We start from the raw sequence: 19,585 nt of genomic DNA, 5'->3' as shown, positions 1-19,585 counted from the left end.
CATGGGTTTAATAGATATGAACTCCATTATATCAGCTATTCAGCTTATGCCATTTTTCTATTATTTTCTGTAGTAATTCTTTTTAATTTAGAATTTCTAAATATTTTTGTTAACCAAAAATATAATACACATAGTTAGAGATACTATGTATTCATAAGGTGTTGGGATTATAGAAGACATTACTCAAGGAAAGAGTTGCATGTAAGATATATTTATTTTTGACTGCTAAACATCTGTATAACATTTAAAATAGAATAGTACTTAAGTTTAAATTTTGTGTGACCCTGTTTAAACAAACACATCCATTTAAGAATCAAATATATTTATGTGGAAATATCCCTTAAGTTTTTTTAATGTTATATTATTTCAGCCATCAGTTTTTCCTTCTGAGTTTGAATTCTTAATATCTACAATCCCCAAACAAGAAATTCCCACTCTATTGCTATCAGAACTGAAGGAATCATTAAACTCAATACCTGAAATAATGGATCATGAAGATGAAAATAAAAAACCTTTCAAAAGAGGTGAGAATTCATTTAGAAAAGTGTTTCGTGTAAAAACTACTTGTTATTGAGTTCTTATTTATTAAAATACTTTATAGAGATGTTCTGTAAGTTACATGTTGACGTATCAGGATCATTACTGTTAGACTCTTTACATATTGATCACTTTATTGCTATTTTTCTGGTGTTGGAGTTTGGATCAGGGCCTTCATGTGCTAGACAAGAATTCTGCCATTGAGTTACATTCCCAACACTGAGCACCCAATTTAGATTTGTTTATTCTAGACATTCAGTGAAAATACAGCCAAGCAATGTATGGTCTTCCTGTGTCTGGCCTCTTTCATGAACCATAATTTTTCAAACTTATATTATAGAATGTATCAGTGCTTCATTGGTTTTTATAGCCAAATAATATCCCATTGTAGAGATATTTTCTCACAATTTATTTACCTATACATCTTTTGATAGACATTTGAATTGTTTATATTCTTTAGCTATTTATTATAAATAAACTTACTATGAATATTATGTACGTGTTTTTTCTGTATACAAATATTGTTTTAGGGTTTCTATTGCTATGAAGAGACACCATGACCATGGCAACTCTTACAAAGGAAAACCATTTCATTGAGATGACTTATATTTTCAGAGGTTTAGTCCATTATTCATGGTGCAACATGATGGCACCTGAGAGTCCTACATCTTGACTCACAGGCAACAGGAAGTAGTCTATCTCATTGAAAATAGCTTGAGCATAGGAGACCTCAAAGCCCACCTCCACAATGACACGCTTCTTCCAATAAGGCCACACCTTCCACTAGTGCCACTACTTTTTTATTATTATTTTCAAACCACCACATTCCATTCCTGGCCCCCAAAGACTTGTATCCATACCATAATGCAACAATGTATTCAGTCTAACTTCAAAAGTCCCCATAGTCTATAACATCCTTAAACTTAATGAAGTCTAAAGTTCAATTGTTTAAAGTCTCTTCTGAGAGTCACACAATCTCTTAACTCTAATCTGTAAAATAAAATTAAAAAGCAGATCACATACATCCAACCGAAAATGGCACAAGGTATACATTACCATTCTAAAATTTAGGGAAAGGAGCATAGTGAGGAAATACCAAAGCAAGACAGAAACCAGCTGTGCAAACTCCAGACTCTGCATCTCTATGTCTGATGTCAGAGCACTCTTCAGATATCCAATTGCTTTCAGCTTTGTTGACTGTAACACACTTCTTTCTCTTGGGCTGGTTCCATTCCTTGTTAGTAGCTCTCCTTGGCAGGTATCCCACGGCTCTGCCATCTCCAACATCTTGGTGTCTCCAAGGCAATCCAGGCTTCACCCTCACAACTTCATGCAGTGGCCTCTCTAGTTCTTCATTCAGGGACACTCCTGACATGCTCTTGGCCTCAACAGCTTTCCTTAGTCACAGAGGCAAATTCTATGGCCCCTTCTATCCTTAACTAGAATCACGTGGCCAAAACTGCCAAGTCCTGTTGTACACTGGCACTAGAACATGCCCCCCCTTAATCAATTACATCCGTTACCAACTTTCTGTTTAATTGATTTCCTTCACTGCCTAAGCTTGGCTGTCCTGAAACTAGATCTGTAGACCAGGTTAGCCTCAAATTCAGAGATCCACCAGCCTCTACCTTCTGATTAAAGGCATGCACCACCACACCTAGTTCTAAGATTTTCTTTAATTCCTTTTCACAAATTGGAAATTTAGCTGGGTGGAGGTTACTACTCCCTTTATTCCATTTCTTAATCTGTTTATCTCCTTGAATACATGATTTAGCTCCATTCTACTTTTGTTCTTTTTTTTTGGGGGGGGGGGTTGAGACAGGGTTTCTCTGTGGCTTTGGAGCCTGTCCTGGAACTAGCTCTTGTAGACCAAGCTGGCCTCGAACTCACAGAGATCCACCTGCCTGTATCTCCCCCAGCACACATATATACATATATCAAAATTAAAGTTTAGGATTTGCATTACAGAGGAAAATGTGGTATTTGTCTTTCTGAGTCTATGATATTTTCTATAATTATTTCTGGTTCCTCCCATATTTCTGCAAGTGTAGAGATTTTTCTTTATGACTGAATAGAATTCTATAGGTGTGTGTTCTACATTACCTACTGATTTATTGATGGGTATCTATGCTGTTTCCATTCTACAGCTCTTATGAATAGTTCAGCAGTAAGCGTAGTCCTAGAGTCTCTTTAGTAGGACTTAAATATTTTGGTATGTACCCAGGAGCTGTCTAACTGTGACCTGCTGTAGTTCTGTTTTTAGCTCACTGAGAAACCATCATACTAAGTTCCTTAGTGAATGCCCAGGTCTGCCCACCAGCAGAAAGTTCTCTCCCACATCCTCAGGGCATCTGTTGTTTGTTTTCCTGCTGATAACCATTCTAACTGGGGTAAAGTAGAATCTCAAAGGAGTTGTGATTTGCATTTCTATGATATGTAGCCAAGGGTATATGCATTTTTCTAGGTGTTTTTTGGCCATTTGTATTTCTTCTTTTGAAACCTATCCAGTTAATTGGCCCATTTATTGCCTGGAAGGTTTGTGAGGGTTTTGTTGTTGCTCAGTTTTTGCTATTCCTTATATAGTCTAGATATTGGTCCTACTTGAGGCATGGCTGACAATGATTTTCTCTCATTTTGTAGCATGTCTCTTAGCTCTGCTAGTAGTTTCCATCTGTATGCAGAAGTGTCTTAATTTCACAGGATTTAGTTTGTCAGTTCTTGGGCTAGTGGAATATATTTCAGTATATTTGTATGTATGTATGTATATATATATATATATATATGTATATGTATATATATTGGAGTCCTTTCAGTTCTTTCCTATGCCTAGATCTTGAAGTGCTTTTTCTTTGTTTTCTTCTAACCATTTCATAATTTCCAGTTTTATATATATATATATAGTATATATATAACATTTATATACATATATACACATAAAACATATACATATATATATCCAATATATGTATACAATATAGATACATGTATATGATTTTGAAGGGCAATCTTTTAATTATATTTATGTACAGAAAACTTAGCAGTGTACATTTAACCCAGTTGAGTGGCGAGTTCTTTAACCTTTGCCTTTTCCAGCTTGGCAACAACACAAGCCACAGATGTTGGCCCAAGACGTCATCTCTCCAGTGGCAGTGGATCTCATTGTACATGTCATTATAATTGGTCCTTACAACTTCCATAAGCTTAGCTAGAGTGCCTTAGTATTCGACATTAACCTGTGTGAAGGTAACAGTGGTGCATGTCTTCCTGGGACCAGCCACCCCAGCCTTGCCTTCCCCCTGATGACACAGTGGGGATCTACGTCATGGGCAATCACCACCAGCCGAGCCTTCTTGTTCTCCACCAAGGTGGTGACTGTGGTGACTGTACTGCCTCTGTTGAAGGATGACTGGTCTCTTAGTGTGAAAAGCCTAAATGGACATACTAATATAAGATGACTAATAATTTCATAAACAAAGCAGGAAAATCTGTGTTGCATTCAAGGAATTAATGTGTATAGTGTTTACAAGAGTTGTGTGTTACAAAGAAAGGAAGGATGACATTAAAAATGAGTAACAGGGCTGGAAGAGGGCTACGTCAGTAAGGTGCTTGACACGCAAACACGGAGACCTGAGTTTGATCCTCAGCACCTACTCAAAGCCAAGCATGCTCATACATGCCTGTGACTCCAGGACCGAGAGACTGAACAGGAGGAGCCCTGGAACTTGCTGGCCAGTGTAGCAAATCCAACCAGTGAGCTCCGGGTTCAGTGAGAGACTGTGTCTCAAAAAACTGTGGAAAGTGACTGAGGAAGATACCCAACATCAACCTCTAGCTTCCACATGCACGTAGTACAGGTGCGCATGCGTGTGTACATACACACACACACACACACACACACACACAACATATAACATAATAACAATAATAAAGTAATAGGCACAGTATGCCAGGCAGCTGGGACAAACTAGTCAGTAACGCAGACCAGTGCTGGTAGGTCTGGTTCAGTGGCAGAGTGCCCAGCATACCCAAGGCTTGGCTTTAATCTCCAGAACCACAAGTAGAATTCAGGCTAAATAGAGCTTAGAAAGTCACCATTTATGGGTAAAGATTAGGTTTTTCAAAGTGTTTGTTTTCTTTGATGTCCATGACATACGGGATTACCTATCCTATTTTAGCTTCCAATCATCGTGCTGATTTTTGCGTTTTTATACTCCTTTGGTGGTTTTAATTGATATTTGAGGAGTGAGGGGGAGCGTGCATTGGAGAACTGGAGTTTATCTATTATGTCAGCATTTCCTTCAGAGGATCCAGTTCTTTCTAAAAGAAAAAAGTCTACAGTAAAGCGGTAAGGCTAAGGAAGAAGCCAGAGAATAGCGTTACAAGACATGACTTTAATGGTAGGTAGTTTTGTTGATAAGTTTCTTCTATTTCAGATCTTTCTACCAAATATGAGTCTGATGCTGAGGATGTGGACTGCAACTCCACAGAGATCTTACCTACCGAAAGCCCATCTGAACCAGAGGGCAGCGAAGCAGGTAGAGGTTTTGCCTAAGTCACTGACTTACCAAGAGTTTGCTCTGTGACACGGAAGTGCGCTAAGCTCACACTTGTAGTCTGCTGTGGATTGCTTTTCCTGTTCAGAAGCTTGGTCGTTGTGCTCCTGCCTGTCATCTTTCCCTTTCCCTGCTCCTTTCAGGGTCTCGTCACCAGCAAAGATGGGTCGCATACACAGCAGAGTCACAAGTATTGGGGAAGACGAACAGAGGAAATATGACTAAAATTAAAATGCAAATCTTGGGGCTTGGGAAATGGCTTAGTCAGAAAAGAGTTTGCCACACAAGCGTGAGTACCCAAGTGCAGTCCCCAGCAGCCAGGCTAGCTGAATTGGCACACCACCAGTTCAGTGAGAGACCCATGCCAAAACAATGTGGCGGAGAGCGACTGAGCGAGACACCCAGCACTGACTTCCGGCCTCCACACAGTGCATGCATATGTACTCCCACCCACACATAATCGTAAATTACACCTGACTAAATGTTACTTTATTATTTTATGTATGTACCTGAGTGCATATATGTGTGCCATGTGCATGCAGGCGCCATCTGTAGTCATTGGTGATTCTAAGCCACCCAGTGTGGATGCTGAGCCTCAAACCTGGGCTCTAGGGAAGTGTGGCAAATGCTCTTAACTACTGAGCCATCACTTCAGCCCCAAAACTTTATATTTTGCTTCAATATTAGAAATCTTGTTGATTTTGTTATCCTTTTAAAAAACACCCTTTAAATTACATACTGTTTAGTGGAGTGGGGTGGTGCCATGGTGCGTGCAGTGGTCAGAAGGAGTTTGTGGAGTCAGTTCTCTCCTCCCACCATGTGGACTTCTGGGCTCCAACTGGGTCCTCAGGCTTGGTGGCAAGCACCTGTACGGGCTAAGCCGTCTGCTCACCTGTGACACGTAAAAGGTGGACTTTTTTTTAAAAAAGATTTATTTATTTATTGTGTATACACCATTCTGCCTCCATGTATGCCCACATGCCAGAAGAGGGCACCAGATCTCATTACAGATGGTTGTGAGCCACCATGTGGTAGCTGGGAATTGAACTCATGACCTCTGGAAGAGCAGCCAGTGCTCTTAATCTCCGAGCCATCTCTCCAGCCCCAAAAGGTGGACTTTTTAATCCCTTAGAGCAGTCACATCATTCTCTGCTGTCACTATTTTATCAAATTTGGGAACTCTGCATCATGTTTTGTTCTAGATAAAGCCAAATTGTGTTCTTTTGAAGCTATTTTGATGAGACTGTTAGTTACATTTACACTTGGAGCACATGAATATCTGTTTGGGCATTTACTGCTTTATACTATACTACTTTTTAATAAAGGCAGGTCAATTTTTTAGGCCAGTTCTATTATTTATAAAGAATTACTCCTATATTTCTGTAACATCACCAAAATTTACTGTGGAAATAAAATAATACTATCGCCTATGTGCTGACAACATAAGCTATCAGAATGAAAATTCTTCTTATACACAAGCTCCTAGGATTTAACTTACACAGAAAACTCAGTAAAGCTCAGCTCTCATTGTGGCTTTCTAAAGTCACCATAGTCGTAATTGAGATACCAGGTGATAAATCTGCAGTTCTTTATATAGACAATAAATTTAGGGCTGTTATTTTGTATCTCTAGGAATCTAAGTTTCTTGTATTGCGTGCGTGTGTGTGTGTGTGTGTGTGTGTGTGTGCGCGCGCGCGCGCGCGTGTGTGCATGTATATGTGAGTGGAAGCCAGAGGTCAGCCTCAGGCATCATTCCTCAGGAACCATCCACTTTGTCTTTTGGGATAGGCTCTGCCACTGATTTGGCCTCACTGAGAGGGATAGGCTGGGATTCCAGTACATGCCGTCATGCCCAGCTGTTGGCATGCGTGGGTGCTGGGATTGAACTGAGGCTCTGAGGCTTTACCCAAATAATTATTTACAGGAGTTCTAAATTTTATTTTATACAGTATTATATAACTTTAATTTTCATGTATTTCAGGAGAATTGGAAATGCCACTAAGCAGTCTAACTTTACCAAGGCAACATTCTCCAGTGAGTTCACCATGTGCAGAATTTCAGACATTTCCATTTTCTGCTGTGTGTAAAATGTAAGTAAAGATTTTATCCAGAGCCCAAGCCGCAGTTCAAGACAAGCAATTGCTATTTTATTTTATTTTGTTTTTTGTTTCTCTAGACAGGGTTTCTCCGTGTAATCCAGGCTGTCGTGGAACTCAATCTGTAGACCAGACTGGTCTCAGCTTACAGAGATCTGCCTGTCTTTGCCTCCCAAGTTCTGGAATTAAAAGTGTGACCACCACTGCCCAGCTCAAGATGAGCAGTTTTTAATGGAATCTCTCCATTTAAAGCCACTTCCAAGATGCTGTTATGAAAAGATATGACACTGTATGTGAATTATAAGCAGCTGGGGGAAGGCACACATCTGTTTTTTCCCACAGAATATTGTTAGATAATGACCTAAGAAACACATGAGACTGACTTTGCCTAGCAGGAAACTAGGTAATATGACAATATGATAGGAGATTTTCACAGTATAATCTTTTATAATAATTTTTTAGGATTTTGAATGTTAATGTATTACTACTAAAAGTAAATAACTTGAAAGTTTAAATCCTACCATGGAAATAGAACGACTAAGAAATTGCCTCTGAACACTTGCCAGTGACACACACTGCCATGAAAGGTACATGAAAGGTATTTCATAACAAATACCACATGTCTTATTCCCTCATAGTCCCAGAGGCTACTGTTTTCTGGGTTGGTTTTGGTCATGTGGTAATGTCTTCATTTACCTAGTTACCTCTTTATTAAAAGACCTCATCTCCAAACACAGTCATAGTCTGATATTCTGAGGATTAAGGTTTCACCGTATGACTTTGGAGAATCACAGTGAACCGTAGAATAAGTGGTTTAAAGCTCTGCATTATAGTTAAATTGCCTGACTCGTCACTTGCTCTTAATGGCTCTTTGCCTCAGTCTCTTTCTCTGTAGACTTGTTATAGTCTTCTAAAAGATGATACATCTGATCTGTGGCCAGGAGTACGTAAGGTTATAGAATGGTGTCTGTAAGCTTATTTCCCAGCGGAGTACCAGGGAATCCTATCCCATTTCCATCAGCATCTGTCTTTTGCCCTGCTTACCTCTGCTATTATGACGTCAGTATTGAGAATACCAGATACGTAGAACCCCGGGTTGATCGAGAAACCTGTTCAGCACCCCATTGTAATTGCGCATCATGGTCTGTGGTCTTAAAGAATTGATACTGCAAAGTTAAATCATCATATTCTACTTGGACCCCAAATTGTTTATCTCCGCATCCCAGCAAACATGACTCTGACAGAGTCTGAGATAGCTTTGAATGCTATCTTTTATTTTGTGGCATACATAAATTTAGTGTTCTCTAAGATAAGTTAGTTTTTATCTTGGAATAAAGCCACTCCACTTCTTATTCAAGTCACAGAACCAGGAATATAAACAGGACAGTCATCTTCATCCCTGTTGTAAACTGGAACTTAATGTACCATAAATCCAGCCCCTCCAGGAGAATTACAGGAACACTGCAGGTTCCTTGGGAATGATTCCTAGGATAGCCGGAAGCAGTTGCAGCAAAGTTCCTAGAACTCATCACAAGTTCTGTACGCTTCTTTACTGGTCTGTACGGTGCCTAACTGAGACATGGAGGAGCCAGCCTTGAGTGCCCTACGTACGTCTTCACATTCTGTCTAGGGGTTATTTGCACTTGTGGTGCAACTGTGCTGTACGGACCTCTGCCATGAGCTCGGCTTGTCTGTAGCCTGAGTGAGCTCTGGAACAGCATGGCATCATCGTGCAATCACATATATAAACAAATATAAAACTATTTGTTTAATACATTAGTCCCTCTGCCAAGGTGAAAGGTGTTTATTTGCAGGACACAGTTAATCTTTATTAAGTTCTTTGTCTTATTTATTCTGTATATTCCAATCTGTCTGAGGAGGCAGGTTGGCAGTCAGAAACAGAAACCAGTATATATTAGTATAATCTTAAATTTCAGTTAGCGTTCTAATTTATATAATAGCTATAATAAATCTTTCATTACACAGGCTGTTTTCTATATATTGTTAGAACTCGAATATCTAGTGAGATGTATGAGACAAGTCTTGCCTGATGAATTATGATTTGGCAAAGTTAGAACAAAAATGGCTTTTAAAACAGTTAATGAGGGGCTGGAGAGATGGCTCAGAGGTTAAGAGACTGGCTGCTCTTCCAGAGGTTCCTGAGTTCAATTCCCAGCACCCACATGGTGGCTCACAACCATCTATGAGATCTGGTGCCCTCTTCTGGCAGGCATAATACATGCAGGCAGAACATTGTATACATAATAAATAAATAATTAATTTAAAAAACAGTTGATTATTTTAGAGTTATTTGAAACAATTGACAATTACTCATCACAGCAAGAGAGGTTACTTCCTTCTGGCTTAAACCTTTTAAATTTCCATTTAAATGGCATAAATCCAGTTATTGGGATTATTCCTATAATCCCAGCGTTTGGGGGCCTGAACAGTAAGGTCATTGATTTCAGACCAGTCTAGGCTATGTGCTAATTACCTGTATTTTAAAAAGTACCTCAATTATAAAGCTAAAAAATGTTAAAATAATTTTAAATGAGATACTGAGTAATGCTGTTGTACCTTTGGCTTACTTGTAGTACCAACTACATGTAAGACCCACTTAGATTTTAGAGAGAGAAAAAGCAAAGTTGGGGTGAAAGAAGGTTGTATTTCCTTACTAACTGACATGGGAAACACATCTTCAAAATGCTTCATTAAAGGCAAAAATACTTGGTTTTGTTGGGCATGGCTGTCTGAAGCATTTCTTCATGTTTCCACTTCAGATAAGCACCTATAATCTGAAGTGTATTATCAAAACAAAGCCTTGGTAAATTTCAAGAATTGTCCCAATTCTCATTTTCTATCAAATAACACATATATTTTTGGATTGTGTGGGTGAATCGTGTGGTTTAGATCTAAAAATATTACTTTCAGCTATCCCATATTGTCAATTCAGTGTCTAGAAATACTAGCCATTGCCATCCTCATTTATGTTCCATATGAACTGAGAAACAACCTAATCAATTCTCCATTTCGGTGAAGATTGGAGGTTTGGGACTGAGGGCTTGTAGCTCAGTAGTCCTCCCCTACCAGGGCCCAGGCTTCATAGCTACTAATGAGCTGTGGTTGACATTAACTCTCAGACACATTTCCTCCTTTTCCCTCTGCACTCCAAAACTATCACACAGATTTTACACATCTCCCCCAATACCTACCAAAATGTAGGGGCTTGTCACTTCTAGAGAAAGTAGGGCCAATAGAATTTTTGTGTAGTTCCGATTCTTAGCAACAGAGAGCCTAGAATTTCTATATATAATGGACTCGAGAATAGAAATTTACATAAAAATATTAGCCAGGTGGTGGTTGTGCACATCTTTAATCCCGGCACTCAAGAGGCAAAGGCAAGCAGATCTCTGTGAGTTTGAGGCCAACCTGGTCTACAGAGTGAGTACCAGGACAACCAGGCTACATAGAGAAACCCTGTCTCAAAAATCCAAATATATATACATACATGTGTGCTATAATTGCTAGGTGAGTATTAAACACAGTCATCTTACAATCAACACGGAAGGAGATAAAAGTGATCACAATGGTTACTCTTCCTGCTAACCAACAGGGAAAGAAAAAGTATTAGAAATTTGGTTGTACTTTAGTTTTATACATTTACAAAATAGAGTTCCTTTTTATTTGCATTTACATGTAAAAAACTTAGAAAAATACTCCTTTTAAAATTGTTATACAAAACAGCTAACACTATTGATGAATTAAACTTTGACTCTTTTTTACAGTAATTTGCTTAGTGCTGGAGAATCGGCTAATAAATACTGTATGCTGTGGCACTTGGGAAGCTGCAGAAACTCTTGGGTCTCATTCATGCTTACAGGTACAGAACGCTTGCTACTGAATGGTAGCTAGAATGCATAGGCAAAGGCATGCAAATAGTACAAATGTGACATAGTTTTCTTTGACTGTTTCGTAACATGAAAGTCAGTTATCTTTTAGACAGCCATTAGAAAAACAAGGCCTCAATCTGGCTGACTTTCTTATGATCCTTATTTATGAAATAAAAGACACCAAATAGTCTAACACATATTTATGTGTATATGTAAAGAATTTGTGTTTTTGAGTCTGTAAATTGGTTGCAAAAGATATTCTAAATAGCTAATGTTAAAAGTAATGTTCAAGTTTTCCATTTTTCAAGCATTCCAAGAAGGATGGTTTAAAACCTTTAACAAAAATTTGTAATGAAATAAAATAATTTTGAGTTGAATAACTCCTTCCAAGGCTCTCTCTGTCTCCAGTGAGAACAGCAGTGCTGGTGGGGTCTGTTTCCTAAACCATGGTGTTACATAAAGACGAATGCAGATGTTCACTGCAGCTTTAGAAAAGTAGAAACCTGGAAACGGGGCTGGGCTATAGCTCAGTGATCCATGCACAGGTAGTAATACCCAAGGCTCTGGGTTTAATCCTCAGAACTGAAAAATTCCCCACCAGGAAACATTTCACATGTCCATTGAATAAATGAATGGATCAGCAAATTGTGGCATACATATAAAATGAAATATTACCAACTAATCAAAAGAAATGACCAGTGAGTGCCAGGGACTAGCAATGACAGAGGGTAATGCAGGAGAGAGGAGGATGTGGGTACATAAAGGCAGGTAGGAGGATCCTGTGCTGTTGAACTGTTCCATGTATTGAGTGTGATGATAGATGCACAAATCCACATAGGTGGGAAAAACTGCATAGAACTGGTTGCACAGAGACATGCACACGCACATGCGCGCGCGCGTGTGCACACACACACACACACACACACACACACACACACACACACACGGGGGAAGGGGAAGTAATAGAAAAAACTAAGATAATATGAACAAAATTGATGGGTTGCTAAAGTGCCATTCTCCTAGTTGTGCAATTGTATGCAAGTATAGTGTGTAATTGTAGGAAATAGAGTAAACATCTCTGTATTATTTATTACAGTTCCATTGGATCTATAATCATTTTTATCTTTTAAAAAAGATAAACTGTTCACACAATATACACGATTCTCAAAGTAATTATGCAGAATTAAAGAAACCAGACCAAAAAGAAGTCATCCAGTATCGGTTCATTTACATAAACTTCTGGAAAAATGCAGTGGCTGGAAACAGAGCAGTGGGCTGGAGTGGAGAGGTTTTAAAGGTGACACGAGAAAATGCTGGAGGGCTGAGTTCAGGGATTCACACGTGCGAGGCAAACACTCTAACCACTGGGGCGCATCCCCATCCCTAAAACATTTTATTCAATCTTTGCAAATAGCAAGAAGTTAAAATAGCCAGGTGTGGTGGCACATACCTTTAATTCCAGCAACTTTAAGGCAGAGACAGGCAGATCTCTCTGAGTTCAAGGCCAGCCTGGTCTACATAGTAAGTTTAAGGAGGAAGAAGAAGAAACTGTATGATTTCTATTGTTAAACTAACTTGGACTTATACAAATATTATCATTTTGAAAACAAAGTACAAATATAGCCTCAAATTTCACCATTTCCCAATGTGTGAAAATGTATTTCATTGGGAATGTCCAATATGAATCTGTTTATTGTTTTTTATTTATTTTTCCCTGTGTTTGTTTTCAAGTTCCAAGATTTGAAGAGCCCAGCAGTCAATATTCTCTTGCAGATATGAGGAATATCTTTTCTATCAAAGGAGACAGCCTTGTGATTAACCCTGCAAAAGCAAAGGGTTGGAGACAAGCAAGACGAAATCCAATAATGGCCGAAACTTTGGAGCATCTGAAGGCATATTTGTGTCACAGTGGTCTGTCTTCTAAGGAGGCTAAGCTGGAGATCTTTCTGCCCACAAAAGTGCTTCAGATGGAGCGTAAGCACAGAATAGCACATACACTGTGACCATTTATGAGACGATGGTTTTGGATATGCTTCAGTTCTGCCAGCTGATGAGTTTTGGCCTTCCTGGGCCCTGATGTCTGCTCTGAAAAATATGGCAGTTTAACTAGCTAATCCTAAAATCCTATTCTGCCTAAATGCTTTCTAGCCATTTCTCTCTTTCTTTCTTTCTTTCTCTCTCCCTTTTTTTTTTTTTTGACAAAGTTTTTCTGTGTGTCCCTGACTGTCCTGGAATTTACTCTGGAGACCAGACTGGCCTTGAACTCAGAGATCCGCCTGCCTCTGCCTCCTGAGTGCTGGGACTGAAGGTGTGCACCACCACTCCTGGCTTTGTGCCTAGATTCTTCAACTCAACATAGCACTGTGAGATTTGCCCGTGCTATGTGTAGCACTAATTCATTTATTTTATTGATAAACAATTTTCTTATTATATGTACTGAACCAGAGTGCGATCATCTCCCCAGGATTATTCCCAGTCTTCTAGTGTTGAGAATGAAACGTGTGTTTTGTGCAGCACTTCCTATGGGCGCCGTGCTGTTTGTCATGAAAGAATAGACAGAAATAAAATTGGTTATTGTTATTGTAGGTGTTAGAGGCGTTTGTTTAACTTTACAAGGACTATTAAATTGTTTTTTAAAGTGATTTCACCACTGTACATGCCTACCGATAATGTGTGAATTTCAGTTTTATGGAAGCAGCTTTTCTAATGGACATGTGTAATGTGCCATTGTGGCTTTATTCTGTTTCCCTAATGCCTAATAGTGATGAGTATCTTCACACGCTCAGTGACCAGATTTACTGTAACAGAATTTACCATATGGTCTTCATAAAGTCAGATTGCACAGTCACCGCCACAGACTGTTTTCAGGTCACGCATCAACACCCCCAAGTCCATAGCCATTCGCACTTCCTCTCTATTTCAGCCTGCTGTGGCGGGACTGCTGAGCTCTGTCTGTGGAGACATGCCTCTCTGAGACAGTCCGTATAAATAAAACTGTCAAATACTGGTCTGTTGTGGCTGGCATAGTTTATTTAACATCATGATTCATCTATATTGTAGGGTGTGTGTAATGCTCAAATTTTTTGCCAACTTTTTACTTAGGTTTCTTTTAAAATGTTCATTCAAAGAATTAAAAAATGTATTTTGGATTCAGCCTTTGTCCAAGGCTGTGACTCATTATAACCTATTAGAAACAACTTGACTGGAGTTCCTTCTTTGCCTAACAATTAAACTCCTAATATGAAGAGATGGCTGCCAGGCAGTGGTGGGGCACGCTTTTAATCCCAGACTCAGGAGGCAGAGACAGGTGGATCTCTGTGAGTTTGAGGACAGCCTGGTCTATACAGTGAGTTCCAGGACAGTCAGACAGGGCAACTCAAAGAAATCCTGTCTCAAAAGAGAAAAAAAAAATAAGCTTTTATGCTTTTTATTTAGAAGCAAAGATGATTTTCCAAAGAATAAACAAGTAATCCCTAAAGGTCAAATTATGTTAATAGGAAACTGTAACTAAAGTTTATTTAAGCATAGAAATCATTTTGGTGTCTTTCATCTTCTCGTTTCCAGCTTGGCTGGAACAGCAGAGTTGCCCCTTGCCCGTCATGCCTGTGAGTGAGAAGTCTGCCAGTGTCTACAGATTACATCCTCAGAAGAGACCATCTCCTGAGAACAAAGTGCTGCATCAGATGCAGTCTGAGGAATGCGTCTCTGCTAAAAAAACAAAAAAGGAAGAAAATCCCAAGAGTGACCAAGAGCTAGCGGCTGGAACAGTGCAGAAGACAGACAACAGTTGTGCTGGACTTGCTGACTCCGCGCCCTCTGTTGAGTCAGCTTCCTCTTCACAGATCAAGGCATCGTACTATAAAAAGCAGCATGACTTGGATCTTTTGAGCGAGTTCATTACTCTGAGAAGTAAATATAAGCCTTTCACTTCGGATGCTGAAGTCCCAGACCATGACCAAAACAGTGGTGGGTAACTCAGTAAATTTTGGCATAGACACATAGGACTGGGCACTGTCTGTTATACAGTGCAAGAAAATAAAAACTCTTCTAGAGAAAAAATGCCATTGACACTCCTTATAAATAGAGATTGATATGTAAATATAGACTTAGATATGGCTATAAATATGCTTTCAAAGATTAAAAGCATGTTTTAATTTGCCAAAAAGCTATGAATTAAAACTTGCTTTGTATAACTTGGGTATATAATCTTAGTATTCCTAACTTGATCATGCTCTCATGCTTTTTTCTATTAACTTACAATCCTTTGTCAGTATTTTTAAAGATAGTTTTATTAATTCTTTGAGAATTTCAAACGTTTTCTTTTTAACATTATCATTTCTTCCATCCCCATCTCCAGCCATATCCACCCTCCGTTTCATACCCATCCAACTTTCTGTCCTCATTTTGAAAAGGTTTCTTTATTTTATTTTATTTTATTTTATGTATGTGGGTGTTTTGCTTGCAAGTATACATTGCACTGCATGTGTGTGTGGTGCCCATGGGAGCTGGAAGAGGATGTTGGATCCCCAGGAACTGGAGTTAACAGTTTCGAGCTGCCATTTGCATGCTGGCAACTGAACCTAGGTCAGCTCTGCAAGAGCAGTAAGTGCTCTTAGTCTCTGAGCCACCTCTCCAGACCCATCGAATCCCATTAGTGCTACCTGTTTACTGTCAAGTAGTGGCCGTCCACTGGAGCGTGTTAGACCTGCCACGGGCTGCAGTCTTCCAGCAGCTATCAGCTCTTTAGCTAGGAGTTTAGCTACGTATTTTAACACATTTTAATATTATCAGAGTTTCTATTTGAGTTTATTTTGAGTTTATTGTCATTTATGTCCTGCTTCTAACCACATCAAAAGTGTATAGTATATCATATCATTTCACTTCCAGTTGTTTTTAAAAAAATGAAACTCTAGAATAATTTTTCTTATTCCAGACAGGGTCTCACTATGTAGCTCTGGGTATCCCAGAACTCACTATGTAGGCCAGACTGACCTCAAACACACGAAGATCCTCCAACCTCTGCCTCCCAAGTGCTTTGATTAAAGGTGTGCACCGCTACACCTCATGCTTTCTAGAATAATTTTGATAGACTTTACCTTGATGAAATTGATTTTAAAAAAGTGTTTATGTTGCTTAGAGCATGATTGGGTCTTGCTGTCCTATGTTCTTATCTGTGGGGACAAGGTTTGGTTCTCGGTGTCATGGCAGTTATGTGTAGTTCCCAAAAGTGTGACAGCCATGGATAAATGCGCTGAAGCTCGTTCCTGGGTTTACAGTAAGGGAATGAACTTCCCCAAAGAATGAAGTATTCTCAGCTTCTCTTATGTCATGACTCTTTCTCCTGATGAGTTTCTCTTGCCCAGCTTAGGTGAGGACTGGGTGGGTAGTTGCCTCATTCAGGTATTTACCTACCAAGCCCACTTGTCTCTCAAATAAAGCCCTATTCTCCAACTTAGCTTTTATTAACAATAAAGGTAATATAATATTCTTGCTTTATTTTACAGTTGACCAGGGACAAGAAATGTTATTACTTATTAGCATTCTCAAAAATTTCAATAATTAATATTGCTTGACTGTATCTATTTAGATCACTTAAAATTAACTGGCAGTATTACTTCAAGATGACATAATCTAGTTTGAATATTCTCTAAATTACACTTGGGGTTCTTTATTTTTATTTAAGGCAGGATCTTTCTGTGTAGCCATGTCTGGCCTCAAATTTGTAATCCTCCTGCCTTAGCCCTCCAAGTGCAGGAATTATAGGCATAGTCACCATGTCCAATTTAATTATCATACTTTTAACCTTACATATTCAAGTACATAAGGTTGGTAATGCAGTTTAAAAAATATCCTATAATTATATTATTTGTGGGTGACATTAGTATTTAGTTAAAATAGTTGTATGTGCATATATGAATCCTCTGTAATACCTAAAAAAAGAAAAATCCTAGCATTTATTAAACACTGGATCAGGTACTGAGCTGCATATTAAAGGAGGGTGGTTTTTTGGCCTGGAAGTAAGGTAGACTGGAAGACTTGGTGTGGACGATGGCAGAGCTGAAAGGTCAGCAGTGGAAAACTGGTGTGCATGAGAGAGGAGAGAGATGTTAGGCTTGAAACAAAGGAGACGGCTAAAGTAGAGAGACATCTCTGGGCAGACAGTGAGCTGGAGTGCTGCCGTCCTGTCTGTCAGGCACTGGACAGTGTTTGGCCCCTGTGGCGAAGTTAGGCATTCTAGCCCGTACTTACATATGAGGACACCAGGCTGCTGTCAGGACTGGGCTGAGCTCTGGCCAGACGCCAGAGCTTTCCCACTTCCGTCATCCACCTCACTGCTCAGCACGGTGGTAGGGTCACTCTCTGGGTAATTCGTTTAACTTAGACTCCATGAGGAGATTTAGCAACTATGATACTGAACACTGCGTTAAAGTAAGGCAACATAATTTATCCTGAACAATTTAATGTTTTTGCTAGAATTTCAAGATAAAGAAAAGTGTTCTGTAACTCTTCAGGAAGAAAGTCCCATTGTTTCTAATAACAGAACTGCAGAGGAAAGAAGTCGAGAAAGAGCAGATGATGTCATTGAGATTCAAGCATCAGGTAGGCAGCCTGATTTCAAGATTGTTCTATTTCGCTAGCTTTGGAAGTCCTCCCAAACAAGATTTGTAGAATGTTCCTTATCCTCCATGTAATTGTCTTTATTTGTTTCAGAAATCTAATTCTGTTTCTGCTTCCAAGTTACCTCCACACACGGATGCCTGACCACTGCCCGTCGTCCTCCCGTCATCGCGCTCCAGCCCACTAACTGCTGTCTCTTCCTTCACTGAGACTGGACCGCTTCCTGCGGTCCTGTAAGAAGACCGAGCTGCAGGCGTCCTCACCGTCTTCCTCCGTGTTCGGGAAACGAGCTACTAACGATCCATTTCCTCACCCACTGTCAGGGATGCAGGTGGTTTTCAAAAACAGCACCGTGTCCTTTTCACAGACACCGACTTCGGTGCTGCTGTTTTCCAGACACCCAGTGCCAAGCGTACTGCCTCCTAGAAGCCGCAGCGACTCCCGTCCTAAAGAAGCTTGTTTGCCTCTGCACTTACCCTGCTGCTAATTGGAAATTTGCCACTGTCGTTTTTGACCAAACAAGATTCTTCTTAAAGGAACAAGAAAAACTAGTAAATGATGCTGTTCACCAAGGTGAGCACAAATCAGATTCAGACCACCCAGATGAATTTATAGACAACTGTAGCTGCAGACTTCAGACCTGGACGAGACCGTGACTGTAATTTAGCATGTAGTACAAGATTCTCAGTGAATCTCCTAGTTGATATGTATTACTTAATAGATCTCAATTGCAAAAAGGGAAGTTAACACTGTAAACATTCACATTGGAACTAGTACATGGACCTGCTCAGACCATGCCCAAAGAAAATTGCAAAAACAAAAATCCAAAGGATAAAGTTATTTCCAGTGATTTTAACTGCGTCCCATAATGAAACAAATATTTATATATGAAATGTATAAATATATATTTTATATAATGAAAATTGTTTGCCAGTGGGGGATGGGCTGGGTGGTTATCTGTCTGGGCTCAGTGCTGTCTTGAGCATCACTTATCCTCTCTAAATCTGTGCCCTCATCCGAAATGACGTTCGCAGTAATCCTGACAGGATTATTAGAGAGTCGATGAACTAATCTGCTTATGCACAGCCTAACAACAGTAAGCACTTGCTAATAGATAATAGCTGTTATTATTAAGCAGATTGATACATATTCTAAAACTCTAATATGTTATCTATGCTTTTGCTTATATAGGTGAGCATGCTGACAGAGAAATAACATTCAGGCATGCTGCTCTCTTACATCTCCTGGTGACAATGAGAGATGTCCTTTTAACATGCAGCTTGGATACAGCATTAGGTTGGTAGAGAATTTTTTATTTTTACTTTCTTCTTGTTGGATAGTCCATCTGAAATAATTTACTTTTCTGAAAAAGATATACTTCTTGAAAAAATTATGTCACCTTCTCACCTATCACACTGATCAACATTTTGTCATAATTATTAATGGGATATATACACATATATGGTGTATATTATATACATTTCAGTGCTAAGGATTAAACTCAGGGCCCCTTAACACTTTAATACTAAATAAGTCTACCACTAGCAAGACTCTCAACCCAAACTGGAAAATATATGTATAGTCTGTTTATACTGTTAGTCTAGGGCTGAATTGTGGAGTTCTGATGGCCTTACACAGATCTGAATGTATAATCACTATTATGCACTGGTTTTTAGTGTGATATTTGACATTTTGCCGTATACATTTTAGGTCCTTTGTGCATGTTTGGAACTTTGCCTTAAAAAATAAGAACTAGCTATTGCTATACAAATGATTTAGCCCTTACTGTACAATGATAAGGAGCCATTGAAAAGAGATTCCACTGGATTAGATTTTATTTTAAGGATAATTCTGGGCCTGGAGAGATGGCTCAGTGGTTGAGTGTACGTAC

At 39.2% G+C, this 19,585-nt stretch overlaps 1 protein-coding gene across 1 annotated transcript in view; it reads left to right on the top strand.

The window, feature by feature from the left end:
* Shoc1 (shortage in chiasmata 1) overlaps window positions 1-19,585 on the top strand; it is a 65,145-nt gene that overhangs the window by 19,944 nt on the left and 25,616 nt on the right. The window contains exons 7-15 of the mRNA XM_038348193.1: window positions 371-524; window positions 4,971-5,072; window positions 7,072-7,180; window positions 10,972-11,066; window positions 12,808-13,050; window positions 14,641-15,042; window positions 17,551-17,676; window positions 18,091-18,267; window positions 18,886-18,990. Of these exons, the coding sequence (XP_038204121.1) occupies window positions 371-524; window positions 4,971-5,072; window positions 7,072-7,180; window positions 10,972-11,066; window positions 12,808-13,050; window positions 14,641-15,042; window positions 17,551-17,676; window positions 18,091-18,267; window positions 18,886-18,990 (1,513 nt within the window). The remainder of the gene's footprint in view (window positions 1-370; window positions 525-4,970; window positions 5,073-7,071; window positions 7,181-10,971; window positions 11,067-12,807; window positions 13,051-14,640; window positions 15,043-17,550; window positions 17,677-18,090; window positions 18,268-18,885; window positions 18,991-19,585) is intronic.

The sequence above is a fragment of the Arvicola amphibius genome, chromosome 11 (genome assembly GCF_903992535.2).
Source record: "Arvicola amphibius chromosome 11, mArvAmp1.2, whole genome shotgun sequence".
Lineage (NCBI taxonomy): Eukaryota > Metazoa > Chordata > Mammalia > Rodentia > Cricetidae > Arvicola > Arvicola amphibius.
Note: the sequence above shows the minus strand (reverse complement) of the source record. Positions and strands in the feature narration are given on the sequence as shown.